Source organism: Oncorhynchus masou, chromosome 22 (assembly GCF_036934945.1).
Source record: "Oncorhynchus masou masou isolate Uvic2021 chromosome 22, UVic_Omas_1.1, whole genome shotgun sequence".
NCBI classification, from domain to species: Eukaryota; Metazoa; Chordata; class Actinopteri; order Salmoniformes; family Salmonidae; genus Oncorhynchus; species Oncorhynchus masou.
In genome coordinates, this window is record NC_088233.1 from 59414727 (window position 1) to 59433309 (window position 18583).

General features: G+C 41.2%; 1 protein-coding gene across 1 annotated transcript in view; it reads right to left on the reverse strand.

Moving 5' to 3' along the window:
* Window positions 1–3367, reverse strand: part of brsk2a (BR serine/threonine kinase 2a) — a 557365-nt gene extending 553998 nt beyond the window's left edge. Inside the window, exon 1 of the mRNA XM_064930639.1 lies at window positions 3076–3367. Within this exon, the coding sequence (XP_064786711.1) occupies window positions 3076–3169 (94 nt within the window). The 5' untranslated portion in view covers window positions 3170–3367. The remainder of the gene's footprint in view (window positions 1–3075) is intronic.
* Between the last annotated feature and the right edge of the window lie 15216 nt (window positions 3368–18583).

An 18583-nucleotide genomic window follows, 5' to 3' on the forward strand; every position in this document is an offset into this window, starting at 1 on the left:
TGAAGAGGAGAGGCGAGAAGGATCGGAGTACCAATATGTGGCGTGGTAAGTGTCCATGTCGTTTTTTAATAACAAAAATACTGAACACTATGAAATACAAAAATAATAAACGAATACATGAAATGACAATTCCGAAACAGTACCGTGTGGTGAAAAACACAGACAAGGAAACAAACACCCACAAACAAACAGTGAAACCCAGGCTACCTAAGTATGATTCTCAATCAGAGACAACTAATGACACCTGCCTCTGATTGAGAACCATATTAGGCCGAAACATAGAAATCCCAAAATCATAGAAAAACAAACAGACTGCCCACCCCAACTCACACCCTGACCATACTAAATAACGACAAACCAAAGGAAATAAAGGTCAGAACGTGACATGTTCTGAGCAAGGAACTTAAACGTTAGCTTTTTTACATGGCACATATTGCACTTTTACTTTCTTCTCCAATACTGTGTTTTTGCATTATTTAAACCAAATTGAACATGTTTCATTATTTATTTGAGACTAAATAGATATTTATTAATGTATTATATTAAGTTAAAATAAGTGTTCATTCAGTATTGTTGTAATTGTCATTATTACAAATATATATACAAATCGGTATCTGCTTTTTTTGGTCCTCCAATAATCTGTATCGGTATGAGCATTGAAAAATCGTAATCAGTCGAACTCTGACTGTTACTTTTGATTTTGACCCCCTTTGTTCAGGGACACATTATTCAATTTCTGTTAGTCACATGTCTGTGGAACTTGTTCAGTTGTTGTCTGTTGTTGAATCTTGTTATGGTCATACAAATATTTACACATGTTAAGTTTGCTGAAAATAAACGCAGTTGACAGTAAGAGGACGCTTCTTTTTTTGCTGAGTTTATATGGCTGGATGGATGCCCCTTTCTTAAAAAATAGTCAGGGAATATCCACGTCGGACTCCTTATGAATGATAAGACTTATTTTATTTCAGCATTTTGGTAGATTTGTTATAGCATATGATGTCAGTGGGACATGGTTAATCTTATCTCATCCTTAGCTTCTGTTTGATGGATATCAAATATGTAACGGTGATGGTATTGTCTTATGCAGTTTGATTCTAGTACTGTACTTGTGGATATGAAACTACTCTCTCACAGTGTAAGTGTGTGCGTGCATGCAATGCCTATTTGGTATTTGTGTGTGTGCGCACGTGTGACCTGCACTTTTAACATCTTAGCATGACTCCCACTGTCCACCCTGTGTTGATATTGAGTTTATATTGAATCATATAGATTTACAACCCAGTCTTCTAATTAAGGCATGAGGCAGGGTTACTTTGTGTTTATACAGATTATTGGTAACCAACTATGTAGCAGTGGTCTGCTAGGTGTAAACATAAATAGAGAGTGTATGTGTGCATCTCAGCATTTTCATGCTATGGTTGTCTGTCTTTGCACATGTCTGTGTTCCTGTCTATGTGTGTGTAATTCTGCATGCATGTGTTGCATCTTTGCAGCTGGGCTATGTGTGTGTATGATGGTGTTTGGTTAGCATGTGGTGTGTTAGCCCAGGGAAATCCCACTCAGATAAATGAGTGTGCTGTTGCTCTATTAATTGCCTACCATCTGTAAGCTGTTAGTGTCTTAACAACCATTCCACAGGTGCATGTTCATTAATTGTTTATGGTTCATTGAACAAGCATGGGAAACCGTGTTTAAGCCCTTTACAATAAAGATCTGCAAAGTTATTTGGATTTTTACAAATTATCTTTGAAAGACAGGTTCCTGAAAAAGGGACATTTCTTTTTTTTGCTGAGTTTACATAGCCTATGTTGTAGGGTATAGTTGCCCCTATATGCTGATCTTGGGTCAGTTTTGCATTTCCCCTTCCAATGGTAAAGATGCGGATTGGGTGAGGGGAAGCTGATCCTAGATCTGTACATAGGGGAAACTTAACTCAGGAGTCAGAGTATACAGTATCAAGCGTCACAGCAGGACCGGCTGGCCTGGGTAGGAGAAGTGACGCCTATTGTGGCCGCTTTAGACAACAGATGGACAGAGAAAATCTCTCTCTCTCATTTTTGGAGCAGCGCACAGAGCGTGTTGCATCACTCTCCCCCTCTCATCTCTGCCGGGTAAGGTCTGCGCCTGCCTTTGGGTCTGTTCCCAGCACCACGCTGCTGTAGCAAGTCACTGACTGCAAAAGGACTCTAGCAAACATCCATAGCTACTGTAGGATGAACCTAATGACATCCATATACGTGTATTTCAACGAGACAATAAAACAGAAGCCTCGGTGAAACAAGAAGGCTGCTGGTCATTTATGTCAATCTCTGCTAAATAGACCTCAAATAGACTTCTGCATAGCCTTTTATCTATGACAGGTATAGCCTATACAGACAAAAACTAATGCGTTCTTATATGATCCTTTAACATGCCAGGTATATAGCCTTGATATCCACTCCTATTTGACAACGGAATACAGCCCTTAAAATAAACCGTTGAACAGTTTGCCTCCTTCCAATACCTGTCCTATACGCTGGGCATTCTATGGGAGAGCTCACCATAGACAAATACACAGCCAGGAGAAACGTTGCATTGCCTACTAAGAATAGATCAAGGTATCAAGGCAGATCAGGATTAGCTCTGCGTTGTGTGCTGAAATCACAGGACACACTGCGAGGCAATAAGGCGGACAAGGAGGGAGCAGGGAACAAGTTCGTTTTAAATCACACACACACACACATTTTCGCTGTGCGAGGACTGGAAACACACCCAATCTCGACCAGGGCTTCACAGACAGAGCGCATATCAACTGAGCAGCCAGCATCATAAGCGCCCAAATACCCTATCCTATCCCGCACACTGTTCCAGCACAATCGTGTGAGAAGCACTGCGCTCGAAAACAAAAACCCAAATTCGTTTAATAGGGGTGCAGATAATTGTCCGCAAACACAATCATCCGCTTTGTAAACCCACCAGACGAAATTAACTCACTGCAGAGAGCGGTCCAACAGCCCAACCTATGCCATGTTTATGCAATTAGTGAACGCGAGAGAGGTGGATACCGTTAGGTTATGAGAAAGCTCAACCAACCTGTCTGTCCTTTGCCGAGCGTCTTTTCCAAGCGATACGGTCCCACGTAATTGGCATGTTGAGCACCACTGTTGTCTTTCCCAGACGATGACATTTTGATTGGCGAAAAAAAAAACACTTTGCAAATAAGCGCAGTTGCAGTTATTCCGAGAATAACACACAATCCTCTTGATCTTGGCAGGTCCAGTCGTTCTTTTTTTACTCCACAAACCCACTTGCCTATCCTCCCGTCTCTCTCTCGCTCTGCACTCACTCTGACTCTCTCTCTCTCGCGCTGTTTGGGTACGTAGGATTCTCTCGACCCCTTTCCTCTCGGTTTCCTGCACATGCACGGAGAGTGCTTTAGCCTAGGATCCGAAAATCATTGTTGGTTGAGCCTGCAGTGCCAGTGTTCGCCTGTCGGGATGCTGTAGATGCGGTTGGAACCCTCGCTGAAAGTGCAGACAGGGAGGTCCGCAGCATTTTTAGAATGATTGACAGGGAATCCGAACAAACACGTAGCTCGAAAACCCTGCCGCACCACCCACCTTGTTGCTGAAGCAACTTCTATTTGCAACAATAGTTGCAGACATTTTATGAAATCTCAGGGAGACACATTTTTTTTCCACAGTTTTCACTTCAGAGTCTCAGACTCTCAGACCAGTATTCCTCTTAAAATGTAAATTGATTAATCATACCATAGGCTACATTCTGAGTTTCTTTTGTATGGTATTGTCAATGTTTTCCAATATCTGAAAAGAGTAGTAAGCATGGGCCTATAGGTGCTATTGAATGTAATAAATCGACTACCATGGTACCAGCATTACCATTCAGTTCTAATTGAATTTGCCACCCACAATTCCCACATCCCATGAAAATGTACCTCAACAAAGCAGCAAGGTCCTCCTTTGAACCCATATAGCCTGGGAACGGTGTTGTGTGTGCGTGTCAGCCCTGGGTTTCATTTCACAACCCACTGACCTGTGACTGTGACCTGGTCCTGTGTCGGCCGACACCCTGAGAGGTGCAGGTGTCAGGGGATGGACGCCTGTCCAATGTCATGCTTTTCAGGTCTGACAGCACATGCACAGACACACTTATGCACAAGCACACAGACAACAGTATGGGATATTAGGGGTCATAAAGGCCATAAATGAACTGAAAGGGGGGCCCGAACACTTAACTAATACCTTGTTGAACGTGGGAACACCTGAACACAGAATTTTGGGGGGGAATACATGAATGTGTGATTGATATACAGTACCAGTCAAACGTTTGGACACACCTACTCATTCAAGGGTTTTTCTTTATTTTTACTGTTTTCTACATTGTAGAATAATAGTGAAGACATCAAAACTATGAAATAACAAATATGGAATCATCTATTTACCAAAAAAGAATTCAAGAAATCAAAATATATTTAAGATTTTAAATTCTTCAAAATAGCCACCCTTTGCCTTGATGATAGCTTTGCACACTCTTTGGCATTCTCTCAGCCAGCTTCACCTGGAATGCTTTTACAACAGTTTTGAAGGAGTTCCCACATATGCGGAACACTTGTTTGCTTCTTTTCCTTCGCTCTACGGTCCAACTCATCCCAAACCATCTCAATTGGGTTGAGGTTGGGTGATTGTGGCCTACCTGGTTAAATAAACCTGTTATGGCTGCATCCCTTTGTTCTCAATTTCCACCTGATGACATACCCTAATCTAACTGCCTGTAGCTCAGCCCCAGAGGCAAGGATATGCATATTCTTGGTATCATTTGAATGGAAACATTTTGAAGTTTGTGGAAATGTTAATTGAATGTAGGCCTGGTGGAAGAAAAGAGAAAGAAAGAGCATACGTTTTCTGTTTTTTATTGTTGTAGTATCATCTTTCACATGTACTAGAATAGCCACACAGTCAGATAGGATGCTGGAGATAATTTTGATGGACAAGAGGGCAACTGTAGGTGTGCAAAGTTTCAGACTGATAATTTCAGGAATGGGTGAGCTACATGACATTTAGCATGAAGTCAATTTGTAAGTCGCTCTGGATAAGAGCGTCTGCTAAATGACTTAAATGTAAATGTAAATGTAAGTCACCCAGGTGTCCCACACAAGTTGCCCAAATGTACCCAAGTGGCCGAATTGGTGAAATGACCTATAACTATATACAGCAGTGCAAATAACTATATACAACATATCACAAAGCAATTCTAACACACACACACACACACACAATATATATTTTTTTAATATTAGAAAATAAATATTTAAAAAAAACAGTACACCCTTTGGAAGTCCTCGTCACAATATTTTGCTGCCTGTGCCATGTCCGATAGATGTCTCTTTCTGATGTAAAGCATATGCAAACTGAACAAGTGGTGCAGTTCATGCGACACAGAACACAACGACGCCTCCATGCTGTGCCCTTTTGGCCCTGTGGCACAGTCATGCCTTCAATAATGAACTGTGGCATATGAACACCACTGGGGGCAGAGGTAGAGCGGGCAGCTTGGCACCTGGGGCTCCCAGTCGGAGTAGCTATCACTGTGAAAGAAAATATAAAAGGCTCATTCAATACAAATATTTGTTTTATTATCACATAAAATAAACAGATATGTATTGTATAGAGCAGAGGGAACAGTCACTAAGGTGAAGTGCTGTTCCATTCAACTCCGGCCATTGTCGCCCCCAGCACCCAATGGCTATTTCATATGGAAATAAAGAGGAGTAGCAGGCGCAGTGGCCATGTGTATGTTGGCTGTTCTACTCCATTCAATTTAAATTAAAACATGGAAAATATATCTATCTGACATGGAAATTATATATATATATACCCATACCCAAACAAACCAACACACACACACACAAACAAACCACACATTTCATTGCAAAAAAAAAAGATATATACAGTGGGGCAAAAAAGTATTTAGTCAGCCACCAATTGTGCAAGTTCTCCCACTTAAAAATATGAGAGAGGCCTGTAATTTTCATCATAGTTACACTTCAACTATGACAGACAAAACATGTTGGCCCATTCCTCCATGCAGATCTCCTCTAGAGCAGTGATGTTTTGGGACTGTTGCTGGGCAACATGGCCTTTCAACTCCCTCCAAAGATTTTCTGTGGGGTTGAGATCTGGAGACTGGCTAGGCCACTCCAGGACCTTGAAATGCTTCTTACGAAGCCACTCCTTCGTTGCCCGGACGGTGTGTTTGGGATCATTGTCATGCTGAAAGACCCAGCTACGTTTCATCTTCAATGCCCTTGCTGATGGAAGGAGGTTTTCACTCAAAGTCTCACGATACATGGCCCCATTCATTCTTTCCTTTACACGGATCAGTCGTCCTGGTCCATTTGCAGACAAACAGCCCAAAAGCATGATGTTTCCACCCCCATGCTTCACAGTAGGTATGGTGTTCTTTGGATGCAACTCAGCATTCTTTGTCCTCCAAACACAACGAGTTGAGTTTTTACCAAAAAGTGATATTTTGGTTTCATCTGACCATATGACATTCTCCCAATCTTCTTCTGGATCATCCAAATGCTCTCTAACAAACTTCAGATGGGCCTGGACATGTACTGGCTTAAGCAGGGGGACACGTCTGGCACTGCATGATTTACCCGTCCAGAAGTACGTCCTGTCCTTGCAGAAACTCAGTTCCTGTTTGAATCATAACACTCAAAGATTCCTCAAACAAAATATCTGTCTCACTTTCACTTTCACTTTAGACTTTGACTTCAATTTTACTGATTTATTCGCCATGATATCTTCAATGAAATCGTTGAAAATACAACTTTCCGAAATACAGCTGGGCATGACAAGCCTCGCAGCAACTCCTCTAATCGTCAAGGCGAGAATGGAGTTCGTTACGCATGCGATATCAAACAAGGAATGGTACTCCAACCCAAAACCATTACATACTGGCGTTTACCTCAGCTCATTGGTTATCTACCCAGCTAGATTTCAAGAAGATCAGTGGTCATTGGGCAGAAATACAGTCCATCAACAAAGCTTTGCTAAAATGATTGGTGCGCCAGGAAGACATTGCTCGTTGTCTTCAAATCAGTTCACTTCGGTCAATACTCCCTGCAAAAAAAACAACAATGAAGTTTGGCTGTGTTGCAAACATCCAGAGGAATGCACTGAAACCAAACATGACTAGATAAACAATGTTTTACCGTGTGTAATTACGTCGAATGCTCCGTAAAAAATTGATAGAGATGGAATTCACTGCACAAACAGGTTACAAAATGTTTCAATGTAACCTATAAAAATTGATTTTATCAAAGAAAACGGCACTTCATTTGATCACTGGGACCCTCAGGAAGAGAAATAAGAGCAAGATATCAGAATATAAGTCATAATTTTACCTTCAGATGTGAATGTGTAAAAACTGTCATGGCGGGAAATGTTTCTGTTGTTGATTGCTCTTCTCAAACAAAAGCATAGTATTTGTTCTCTGTAATAGCTATTTTAAATCGGAAAACGTAGTTGGATTACCAAGATTCAAATCTTTTGAGGGGTGTAAGACACTTGCATTTTCAAGAATGTTTAATGTTACGACGTTGTATTTTTAGTTGGTACTCTGAAATTTCCCCTGATGTTGATCCCTGTACAGGGATCGCAACCATAACAGGTTCATTTGATTGCTTTTCTGATTTTTGTGACCAGATTGCCTGCTGCTAGCTTGGCATAATGCTATTCTAGGCTATCGATAAACTTACACAAATGCTTGTCTTGCTTTGGCTGTAAAGCATATTTTCAAAATCTGAGATGACAGGGTGATTAACAAAAGGCAAAGCTGTGTTTGAATATATTTCACTTGTGATTCCATGAATATGAATATTTTCTAGTAAGATTTTTTGTCTGTTGCGTTATGCTACTTAGTGTCAGTTGATGACAATTTTCCCAGATCCGGGATGTGTAGTTACATTAAACAGCATGATCATTACAGAGGTGCACCTTGTACTGGTGACAGTAAAAGTCCACTCTAAAATGTGCAGTTGTGTCACACAACACAATAACACGGATGTCTCAAGTTTTCAGAGAGCGTAAATTGGCATGCTGACTGCAGGAATGTCCAACAGAGCTGTTTCCAAGAGCTACCTCCAACATAATTTTAGAGAATTTGGCAGTACGTCCTACCGGCCTCACAACCGCAGATCATGCGTAACCACGCCAGCCCAGGACCTCCACATCCGGCTTCTTCACCTGTGGGATCGTCTGAGACCAGCCACCCAGACAGCTGATGAAACTGAGGAGTATTTCTGTCTGTAATAAAGTCATTTTGTGGGGAAAAACTCATTCTGATTGTCTGGGCCTGGCTCTCAAGTGGGTGGGCCATATGCCCTCCCAGGCCCACCCATGGCTGCGCCCTTCTGAAATCCATAATTTCCTTATATAAAATGTAACTCAGTCAAATAATTTATATTGTTGCATGTTGCATTTATTTTTTGTTCAGTATAATTGGTGGAAGCTACTAATTTGGTTGGCTTTCACCTAGTCAGTTCTTTCAGATCAGGTATGCCACAAGTTTGAATAATATCCTCTTGATACTACCCATCCCGGATCCGGGATCGTGAATACAGCCTCAGGATCATTACCATAATGCAACGTTAACGATTTCTGAAAATCGCAAATGAAATGAAATAAATATGCCTGCTCTCAAGCTTAGCCTTTTCTTAACAACACTGTCATCTCAGATTTGAAAATATGCTTTTGAACCATAGCAAATCAAGCATTTGTGTAAGTATTGATAGCTAGCTTAGCATTTAGCGTATCATTTAGCACGCGACATTTTCACAAAAACCAGAAAACCAAATAAATAAAATCATTTACATTTGAAGAACTTCGGATGTTTTCAATGAGGAGACTCTCAGTTACATAGCAAATGTTCAGTTTTTCCTGAAAGAAACTTTGTGTAGGAGAAATCGCTCCGTTTTGTACATCACATTTGACTACCGAAACAAACCGAAAATTCAGTCACCAAAACATCAAACTTTTTCCAAATTAACTCCATAATATCGACCGAAACATGGCAAACGTTGTTTAGAATCAATCCTCAAGGTGTTTTTTCACATATCTCTTCATTGATATGCCGTTCGTGGACGCCTGCTTTCCCCTCAGAATCCCATGGAAAAATACCAGCAGCTGAAAATGACGCAACAATTTCGACGGAGGACACCGGGCGGACACCTGGCAAATGTAGTCTCTTATGGTCAATCTTCCAATGATATGCCTACAAATACGTCACAATGCTGCAGACACCTTGGGGAAACGATAGATAGGGCAGGCTCATTCCTGTCGCATTCACAGCCATATAAGGAGACAATGAAAAACAGAGCCTCAAAAATCCTGCTCATTTCCTGGTTGCAGTTTCATCTTGGTTTTGCCTGTATCTCCTGTTCTGGGGTACTCACAGACAATATCTTTGCAGTTCTGGAAACCTCAGAGTGTTTTCTTTCCAAAGCTATCAATTATATGCATAGTCGAGCATCTTTTTGTGACAAAATATTGCGCTTAAAACGGGCACGTCTTTTTATCCAAAAATGAAATATCGCCCCCATAGATTTAACAGGATAAGCATGGTTTTGTTTGAGTATGTTTTTGTCTTCTAACCCTAAGCCATAACCTTAACCACTCGGTAGCACGCCTGAGCTGAACTTCTTTAACATTTTTTTTAAACTTTTAACTTGGCAAGTTAGTTAAGAAATAGAAACAAAATAAAAACACTTGAATTAGTAGGTGTGTCCAAACTTTTGACTGGTACTGTATATATTTTAATAAGCGCAACATGACTGCAAGTTACATATTGGAATGTCTGACATGTTGGAATTTACTAAACAAAAAAGTATTAAAAAAATCTCTAGCACTGAGATGCAGTGCCTTAGACCGCTGCGTCACTCAGTAGCGTCGGGTGACGGTCAGTGCCGTTTAAGATGAGGGAGAACGGTTTTCTTTTCATGAGCACAGCTTTTTATATATTTTAAATGTTTTTGTTTCTAGTAGAGCATATTGGATGACTGTCATTCATATTCCATTCACCCAGTTCAATGTAACAGTGATAAGTTTAAAATACTCTCAAATGTCCCCTATACCCATCATGAGGTTGCTACAAACTAGCCTATGAATGCAAGTTTACAATGTAGGTGCACATAGATCGAGAGACACATTTGAGGTGACAGACAGTGAAACATGGACTGACCCCTTGTACACTCTTGCCTACATCTAACTGATCTAGGGTGTAATCATTAGTTGCTACAGTTGCAAACAAGAGTTTCTATTGAACAAATTCAGGTATGTTTATCGCCATTTTGTTCAGTTTGCTTCTGTTTAAGATTGTTTTTTCAACAGAATCAGCAGAATGATAGCACCCCTGATCACGTGAATCAACCTGTCCGAGCCAAACCACTACACACAGCCTACATCATTGTCATCCTATTTGCTAATGTACCGTCATAGTCAGCATAGCTAATAGAACTAACGTGTTAGTAAACCCACTGCAATCACGCAGTAACGTTACAGTGTACAGTCAATAAGCTTTTACATTGGCGGGCCCTGTGGCAATAAATTAGTGAAACCAAAAGGTTCCCTTGACTTGGAAGAGTTCCATTGTTGTGTTGGATAGTCATAGCCAGCTAGCTAACATAGCATAACTCTGTTTGAGCATGGTGTTTCATTAGGTTGAACTAGCTAGCTGCATTTGCTGATGTCACAAAGTGCTGTACAGAAACCCAGCCTAAAACCCCAAACAGCAAGAGATACAGGTGTAGAAGCACGGTGGCTAGGAAAAACTCCCTAGAAAACCCGGAAACTAGGAAGAAACCTAGAGAGGAACCAGGCTATGAGGGGTAGCCAGTCCTCTTCTGGCTGTGCCAGGTGGAGATTACAACAGAACATTGCCAAGATGTTCAAATGTTCATAGATGACCAGCAGGGTCAAATAATAATAATCACAGTGGTTGTAGAGGGTGCAACAGGTCAGCACCTCAGGAGTGGGCTTTTCATAGCCGATCATTCTGAGTATCTCTACCACTCCTGCTGTCTCTCGAGAGTTGAAAACTGCAGGTCTGGGACAGGTAGAACGTCCGGTGAACAGGTTAGGGTTCCACAGCCACAGGCAGAACAGTTTAAACTGGAGCAGCAGCATGACCAGGTGGACTGGGGACAGCAAGGCGTTATCAGGCCAGGTAGTCTTGAGGCCCTAGGGCTCAGGTCCTAGGTCCTATGGACCTCTGAGACTATCACAGTGCATGTGCATTTATACGGAGACTTGATTACACACAGATGGATTGTATTTATCATCATTAGTCATTTAGGTCAATATTGGATCATTCAGAGATCCTCACTGAACTTCTGGAGAGAGTTTGCTGCACTGAAAGTAAAGGGGCTGAATAATTTTGCACGCCCAATTTTTCAGTTTTTGATTTGTTAAAAAAGTTTGAAATATCCAATAAATGTCATTCTACTTCATGATTGTATCCCACTTGTTGTTGATTCTTCACAAAAAAATACAGTTTTATATCTTTATGTTTGAAGCCTGAAATGTGGCAAAAGGTCGCAAAGTTCAAGGGGGGCGAATACTTTCGCAAGGCACTGTAACTTCTGAATAAACTCTTAAAGACCTAGTAATATTTTACATCAATAGCAGTCAACATTAATCTTCATCTTACTTCAGTCTCATCTGAAAGTTGTAAATTCTTGGATATCTGCAGGAACCCTGGCTAACAAGTTGAATCAGCAAAACAAAATTGGGTTTAATTATTTATTTACTAAATACCTAACTAATCACACAGAATTCACATACACACAATTAATCATAACTTCATTACAAATTACGTCATAAAGGAAAACGTCCCTAGCAGGCGGAACAGATATGACAGCTTGTTACACAAAGGAAAAGGGGCTGGGTTGAGTGAAAGACCGGGAAGACAGGAACAAAGGCGAAGTTGTGCTATCGTAAATACAGTATCTTATGCATTCTAAATTACCGCCCATTTGGAAAAGGAAAATGCAATAAATATTTAATCTGAGCTGCGCTTCAGTAGGTTGTTGGTAGATGGAAGGCCGTGTTGCCAAACCGAGTCCTCTGTCCTTTGAAGAATGTCTCTGGTTGTCAATTGGATATGTTGTAGTAACGTCATTTTGTGATAGACGGGATACTCTGTCTGTTCCTTCCTAACCTGCGTTTGCAGCTGCGGTCGCTAACTCAACAGCTAGGAAGTATCACTTCTGTAGTGAATAAGAGTTCAAAATTCATACCATTCTCAACCAAACCTCATGCTGATGTTGGCTTCGTTCTGTAGTTATTATCTGAACCATTCTGACATAGGACCGTCGGCCTCATATCCTCGGAACAAGAAGTTATGTTGTCGTCAAGGGTTTATTTAGGAAGGGAGAGAAGGGTGTGCTTGAAAAGTTTTATAGCCCTTGTCCCTTCACAGGGGAGGGCCACTGATTGAGCAGCCCTATCTTATCTTTCCACTGTAGAGTTTATGTCATCTTATCATTGATGAGAATGTCTCAGATGACAGCCGAACTGACATCATATTCATTAAGTATCACCGCATATGTTCAATTGTTCGGATTACCAGAATATAGTTCATTTCCCCCCACCTACTGATGTTCCCAGAATCTCTATGTTAACCAAGTTTTTTTTTATGTAACCCCAGTAGGTTAGAGAGAGGAAAAAGTGGGGAAGAGGTATTAATGACTGTCATAAACCTATCCCCAAGGCCAATGTCATGACACTAGCTAGCTACCTTTTAGATCGAAGCACATATAGAATGATAGAAGATAATAGATGACATAAGCCAATTTCCTACTGTAAAGAACCTGCACACTGTGTGTTTATTTTATTTAACCAGGCAAGTCGGGTGTTTGAATTTGCAACCTTCAGGTTACTAGTCCAACACTCTAACCACTAGGCTACCCTGCCGTGTGTGTGTGTGTGTGTGTGTGTGTGTGTGTGTGTGTGTGTGTGTGTGTGTGTGTGTGTGTGTGTGTGTGTGTGTGTGTGTGTGTGTGTGTGTGTGTGTGTGTGTGTGTGTGTGTGTGTGTGTGTGTGTGTGTGTGTGTGTGTGTGTGTGTGTGTGTGTGTGTATGTGTGTGTGTGTGTGTGGGGGGGGGGGTTGTTTTTTGTACACCAAAATGCAAAGTAAGAACCCTAGTAGCCTAATATCTCAAAGGCTAGTTGATAAAATGATCATAAGAAAGAAATTAAATGCTAATGGAAATGTTTCACAATGATGTCATTAGTCAGAGAAGGCAACAGATGGCACACAGACTGGCAGACACAGTCTCAGGTAAGTTTGTTGAATCTTTGTTCTGCAACATTATGAAAGGTTCTCTCTTTATTTAGATTTGTAAAATAGGAACATAATTGGAAAATGCCATGGATACTCCCAATCTCAATTTAATCTCATTGTCCAGTTACCTCAGTGATGGCACAAAACCATATCACTCACACCCACAATTTATAGAACCGCAAACTCTTGCCAACAGAGTGTTGATGTTTCAAGAGAGGTGGTTTCACGATTTCCTTTGGCTACATTATAATCCATCAATAAAAGGAGTGTTGTGTTTTCACTGTCGTGAAGGGTTTTCAAGACAGTCATCTTTTGGCCAAAGAGCAGATGCTGCCTTCATCAGTGCAGAATTTAGAAACTGGAGAAAAGCCATTGAAAAATTCACAGCACATCAAAACTGTCAAACCCACCACCACTTTGTAACTTTAACAGCACACCAGCTAAATCCAATTAGTGCCCAGTTATCCAGCACATGGGGTAAACAGCAGGAGGACGTAAGGCATTGCTTGATGAAAATTGTTAGTTCAGTGCGGCATGTAGTAAGACAGGGACAAGCCTTTAGAGGCCACATGGATGACAGTGGGAATTTATACCAGCTTTTGAAACTTAGGGCAGAAGAGGATGATTAACAGAGCGTACCACAATGTACACAGGCCCCAAAGCAGGCAATTGTGAAGAGGCAGCAGCCATTAGCCCTCTATGTGCATTGTGGAGCACACTGTGTAAATCTAGTTACACAGGCTGGCTGCTCAACCTGCCCAACCTCCCCACTTCCATTTCTTGGGTCCATCAGTTAGGTGTCCTCTATGGCCAGTCAGGAAAGTTTAAGAGCATGTTTGAATCAATTGCCTCTTCCAAAGGTACACATCTGACCTCCCTGAAACCCCCATGTCCAACAAGGTGGACTGTGCGGAATACTGCTATTAGAGCTGTGCTAGGGCAGTATGAGCGGGTACTAAGCAGCAGAGAGGAGATGACGAAAACAGCCACCAAGACAGCTTCATCTGCCAGTGGCTTATTTCCTCTCGCTCTCTCTCTGTGTGTGATTGTGTGGGCGGAGACAGGTGTGCTGGAGTCAGAGAAGATCCCCACCAGCTGCAAACTGTTCCATAATCAAGACCTCTACAAATACTCAGTCCTGCCACTTCCACACTGCCAGATTGTAATCTCTGCTCAGTCAGTCTACATTTGTAGCCATTTGTTACTATTTAGATCCTGTTATCCTTTTGTGCCTGTTTTCCTAGCCTGACACGGTTTTCCTCTCCCCTACAGTTCTGCCAACTCTGACACTGGTCCCTGTCTCCAGTCCCACATCCTGCTACTCTGCCCTGGATTCCCCACTCTACTGCTCCCTTGGATTCCCCTCTGGACCTGCTTACCCCATCCCAACTCCTCTCGGTCTATCCTTAGCCTCTGCACCTGGCTTCCTGCAACCTTCCCGAGCCTCCCCTGGCCTGCACTCCATCTTCCCCTGTGTTTCAATAAAAACCATGGTTACTTCATCCCAGTCTCCTCATCTAAATATGCTCTTGGGTTTCCCTGTTCCAGACCGCGTAACAGTCATACTGTATGCCCCCAAATAATTGACTAAAATACATTGTTTTGAAATGAAGGTCTACAGTAACTTAAACAGTACTGATGGGGTAGCACCATGGTGTAGCTGGAGGACAACGAGCTTCTGTCCTCTGTCTACATTGACTTCAATACAAAACCTAGGAGGCTCGTAGGCCTCACCTCCTTCCATAGACATACATGGTAAGTACAACAACTTCCGGAGGATGTCCTCCAACCAAATAAGGTTTTTGCAGTATGAATTGACACGTTGTGCATCCAATCATAGAATTAGGATCAGAGAATTAACCTAGTGTGTTGTATTGGGATTGCCCCACAGAGCATTAAGGGGTTCTGTTTTTTAAAATTACAGTAGACGAGATGTATTATACATTGTTTTCTTGGTTTTAGAACTTTATTTTTGCTTCCAGTTAGTACAATTTATTTAGCATTTTTAAAAGTTAGCCTTGCTAACTTCAGTATCTAGCTAGCTACCAGCGCAGTGTGTAGTTTTCTCTGCCAGAATGGCCAACACTACCGAAGATATTGTGGACTTTTTGTTGAAGAACCCCTTTCATTCTCTGGGGTACATGGGAAAGGTGTGAATTAAAAACGAGGGTCGACTTCTGCCTGAGATCAATTTCATGAAGAAGGATGAAAAGGGGAGGGCACTCAATACCAACTGTATTGCTGGCCTTGCCTGCTTTTTGGAAAGTCTGAGCCTTGGTCGAAAGGTGGGTACAGTGACCTGAAGAACATCGATCGTTCAGTTAACCTCACTAGGGTAGGGGACAGCATTCGGAATTTTGGATGAAAAGCGTGCCCAAAGTAAACTGCCTGCGACTCAGGTCCAGAAGCTAGGATATGCATATAGATTTGGATAGAAAAGACTCTAAAGTTTCCAAAAATGTTAAAATAATGTGAGTATAACAGAACTGATATGGCAGGCGAAAACCTAAGGAAAATCCATCCAGGAAGTGCTATTATTTTGAAATGTCTCTTTTCCATTGAAAGCCTATCTACCATACAAAGATTTATAATGCAGTTCACCATCTCTATGGCTTCCACAACATGTGGCCAGTCTTTAGGCATTGTTTCAAACTTTTACTCTGAAAAATGAGGGAAAAACAGCACTTTCAATGAGTGGACAGTGGAAATTTCCAGACATGAGTCCAGCGCGTGACCGGGAGTGAGCCTCTCCTGTTTCACCATTTCTATTGACGAAGCTTTTGTCCGGTTGACATATGATCGATCATTTATGACAAAAACAACCTGAGGATTGATTAAAAACATTGTTTGACTTGTTTCTACAAACTTTTGTTACTTTTTAAAGAATTTCGTCTGTCTGTTGTGACCACGCTTTGTTCCAATGTATTACTGAACAAAAGCTCCAACAAAACGGAGGTTTTTGAATACAAAGAGGGACTATATCAAACAAAACGAACAGTTATTGTGTAACATGGAGTATTCGGAGTGCAACCATATGAAGATCATCAAAGGTAAGTGATACATTTTAACTCTATTTCTGACTTTTGTTACTCCTCCAGCTGGGCGCTGTTCTCAGATAATCGCATGGTTTGCTTTCGCTGTAAAGCCTTTTTGAAATCTGACACAGCGGTTGGAATAACAAGAAGTTTATCTTTAAACTGGTGTATAACATTTGTATCTTTAATGTATGTTTATTATGAGAACTTCTGTTTTGTTGAGTTTCACGCTCTGCAATTTCACCGGATGTTTGAGACAGTGTTTTACTGAACAAAGCTGAGGATATAAAGAGGAACTTGATCAAACAAAATGAACATTTATTTGGTAACTGAGAGTTTTGTGAGTGTAACCATATGAAGATCATCAAAGCTAAGTGAATAATTGTATCGCTATTTCTGACTTTTGTTACTCGTCTACTTGGCTGGTTACTGTTTTTAATGATTTGTCTGCTGGGCACTGTTCTCAGATAATCGCATGGTTTGCTGACACCGTGGTTGAATTAACAAGAAGTTCATCTTTAAAACGATGTGTAACATTTGTATGTTTCATGAATTGTTATGAGTATTTCTGTTTTTGAATTTGGCGCTCTGCAATTTCACTGGATGTTGGCCAGGTGGGATGCCAGCATCCCACACCCCCTAGAGAGGTTAAACGGCAAAACAAAAGCAGGGAGCACATAAATGCCAACATCAGATTCAAGCTTCTGGTATAAAGCTGCATCGATAAAGGATATGACGAGAGGTAAAGTTCCGCCAACAAGGACAACTGCAAGGAGCTTGCAGAGGTAATTGCACGCTACGACGCTTTACTTGCTGAACATTTCGAACTTTCAACTGTCTTTTCTAGGATATTGAAAACAATTCCGAATGATTTGATAGCTTCCGTCGCATCATCAATAAAAATTTAGATTGAAGAGAGAGATTGACGCAGCTGTAACGATGTTTGTCTGAGGAAGGTGTGGACCAAAGCGCAGCGTGGTAAGTGTTCATGTTATTTAAGCTGAACACAAAACAAAATAACAAGGAGAATGAAAGAAAACTAAACAGTCCTGTCAGGTGCAGAAGCACAAAACAGAAAACAACTACCCACAACCCATAGCGGGAAAACAGGCTGCCTTAGTATGGTTCTCAATCAGAGACAATGATTGACAGCTGCCTCTGATTGGGAACCATACCAGGCCAAAACCAGAAATACAAAACTTAGAACAAAACAGAATGCCCACCCCAACTCACACCCTGACCAAACTAAAATAGAGATATAAAAAAGGAACTAAGGTCAGGACGTGACCGCAGCGCATTTTCTCCGCATACGCTCAAATAGGCTTTTCACTTTCCTCTCTTATTTATTTAGCAAAGATGATAAAGATGATAACACATAATCACTCTGGACAGACACAAGCAGAAGACTGTTATACCAGTAGGAAATCTTTAAAAACACTAAGATTGATTTTGGTTTGGACAACATTGTCTCAAGGGACAAATATGTTTTTTCTTTTCTCATTACATAAATGTTAAAGCAGCCTAGGCTACACCTAAACATTAGAGATCGGGCATGCTGTATGGGATGAAAATGAGACGATTTTTCAGTCTGATCAACTGTAGGCTACTAATAATAGCAGCTGCATACAGCCTATGCACCCTGTCTATCTGGTCAGGGTAAACAAATGGTAACGTTATGTATTTATGTCCTTTATGTCCATTTGTGTGTCCGGAGAAAATGTGAATGTGGTCAAATTTGGTTTATATTCAAACTTGGAATGGTTAGGCTGCCTATATGTTTTCAATCAAAAAATATTAACTGGACTTAATGTGAGTTCACGTTTTATTAGGCCTACACTTGCTGTATGATGCAAACATGCATAAAGCAAGCTCAGCCCTGTGAGTTCTACATTCTATCAGTTGTTGTCTTTGTGTCTGGGTAGAGGAAATGCCCCTCCTAATCTATTCTAAATATAATTTACATTAACAAATATAAGGTAGCTGCAGTTTGACAGGGTTTTCTCCCCCCCCCCAGGGCCACAAGTTCTTTTTAAACCATGAGACCTGATTAGGAAAAACTTGTCCCATCATAGCCCATATAAAACCTTTTTACAACTGATTTGTCACGACTTCTGCCGGTTCCTCTCCTTGTTCGGGCAGTGTTCGGCAGTCGACGTCACCGGTCTTCTAGCCATCTCCGATCAATTTTTCATGTTCCA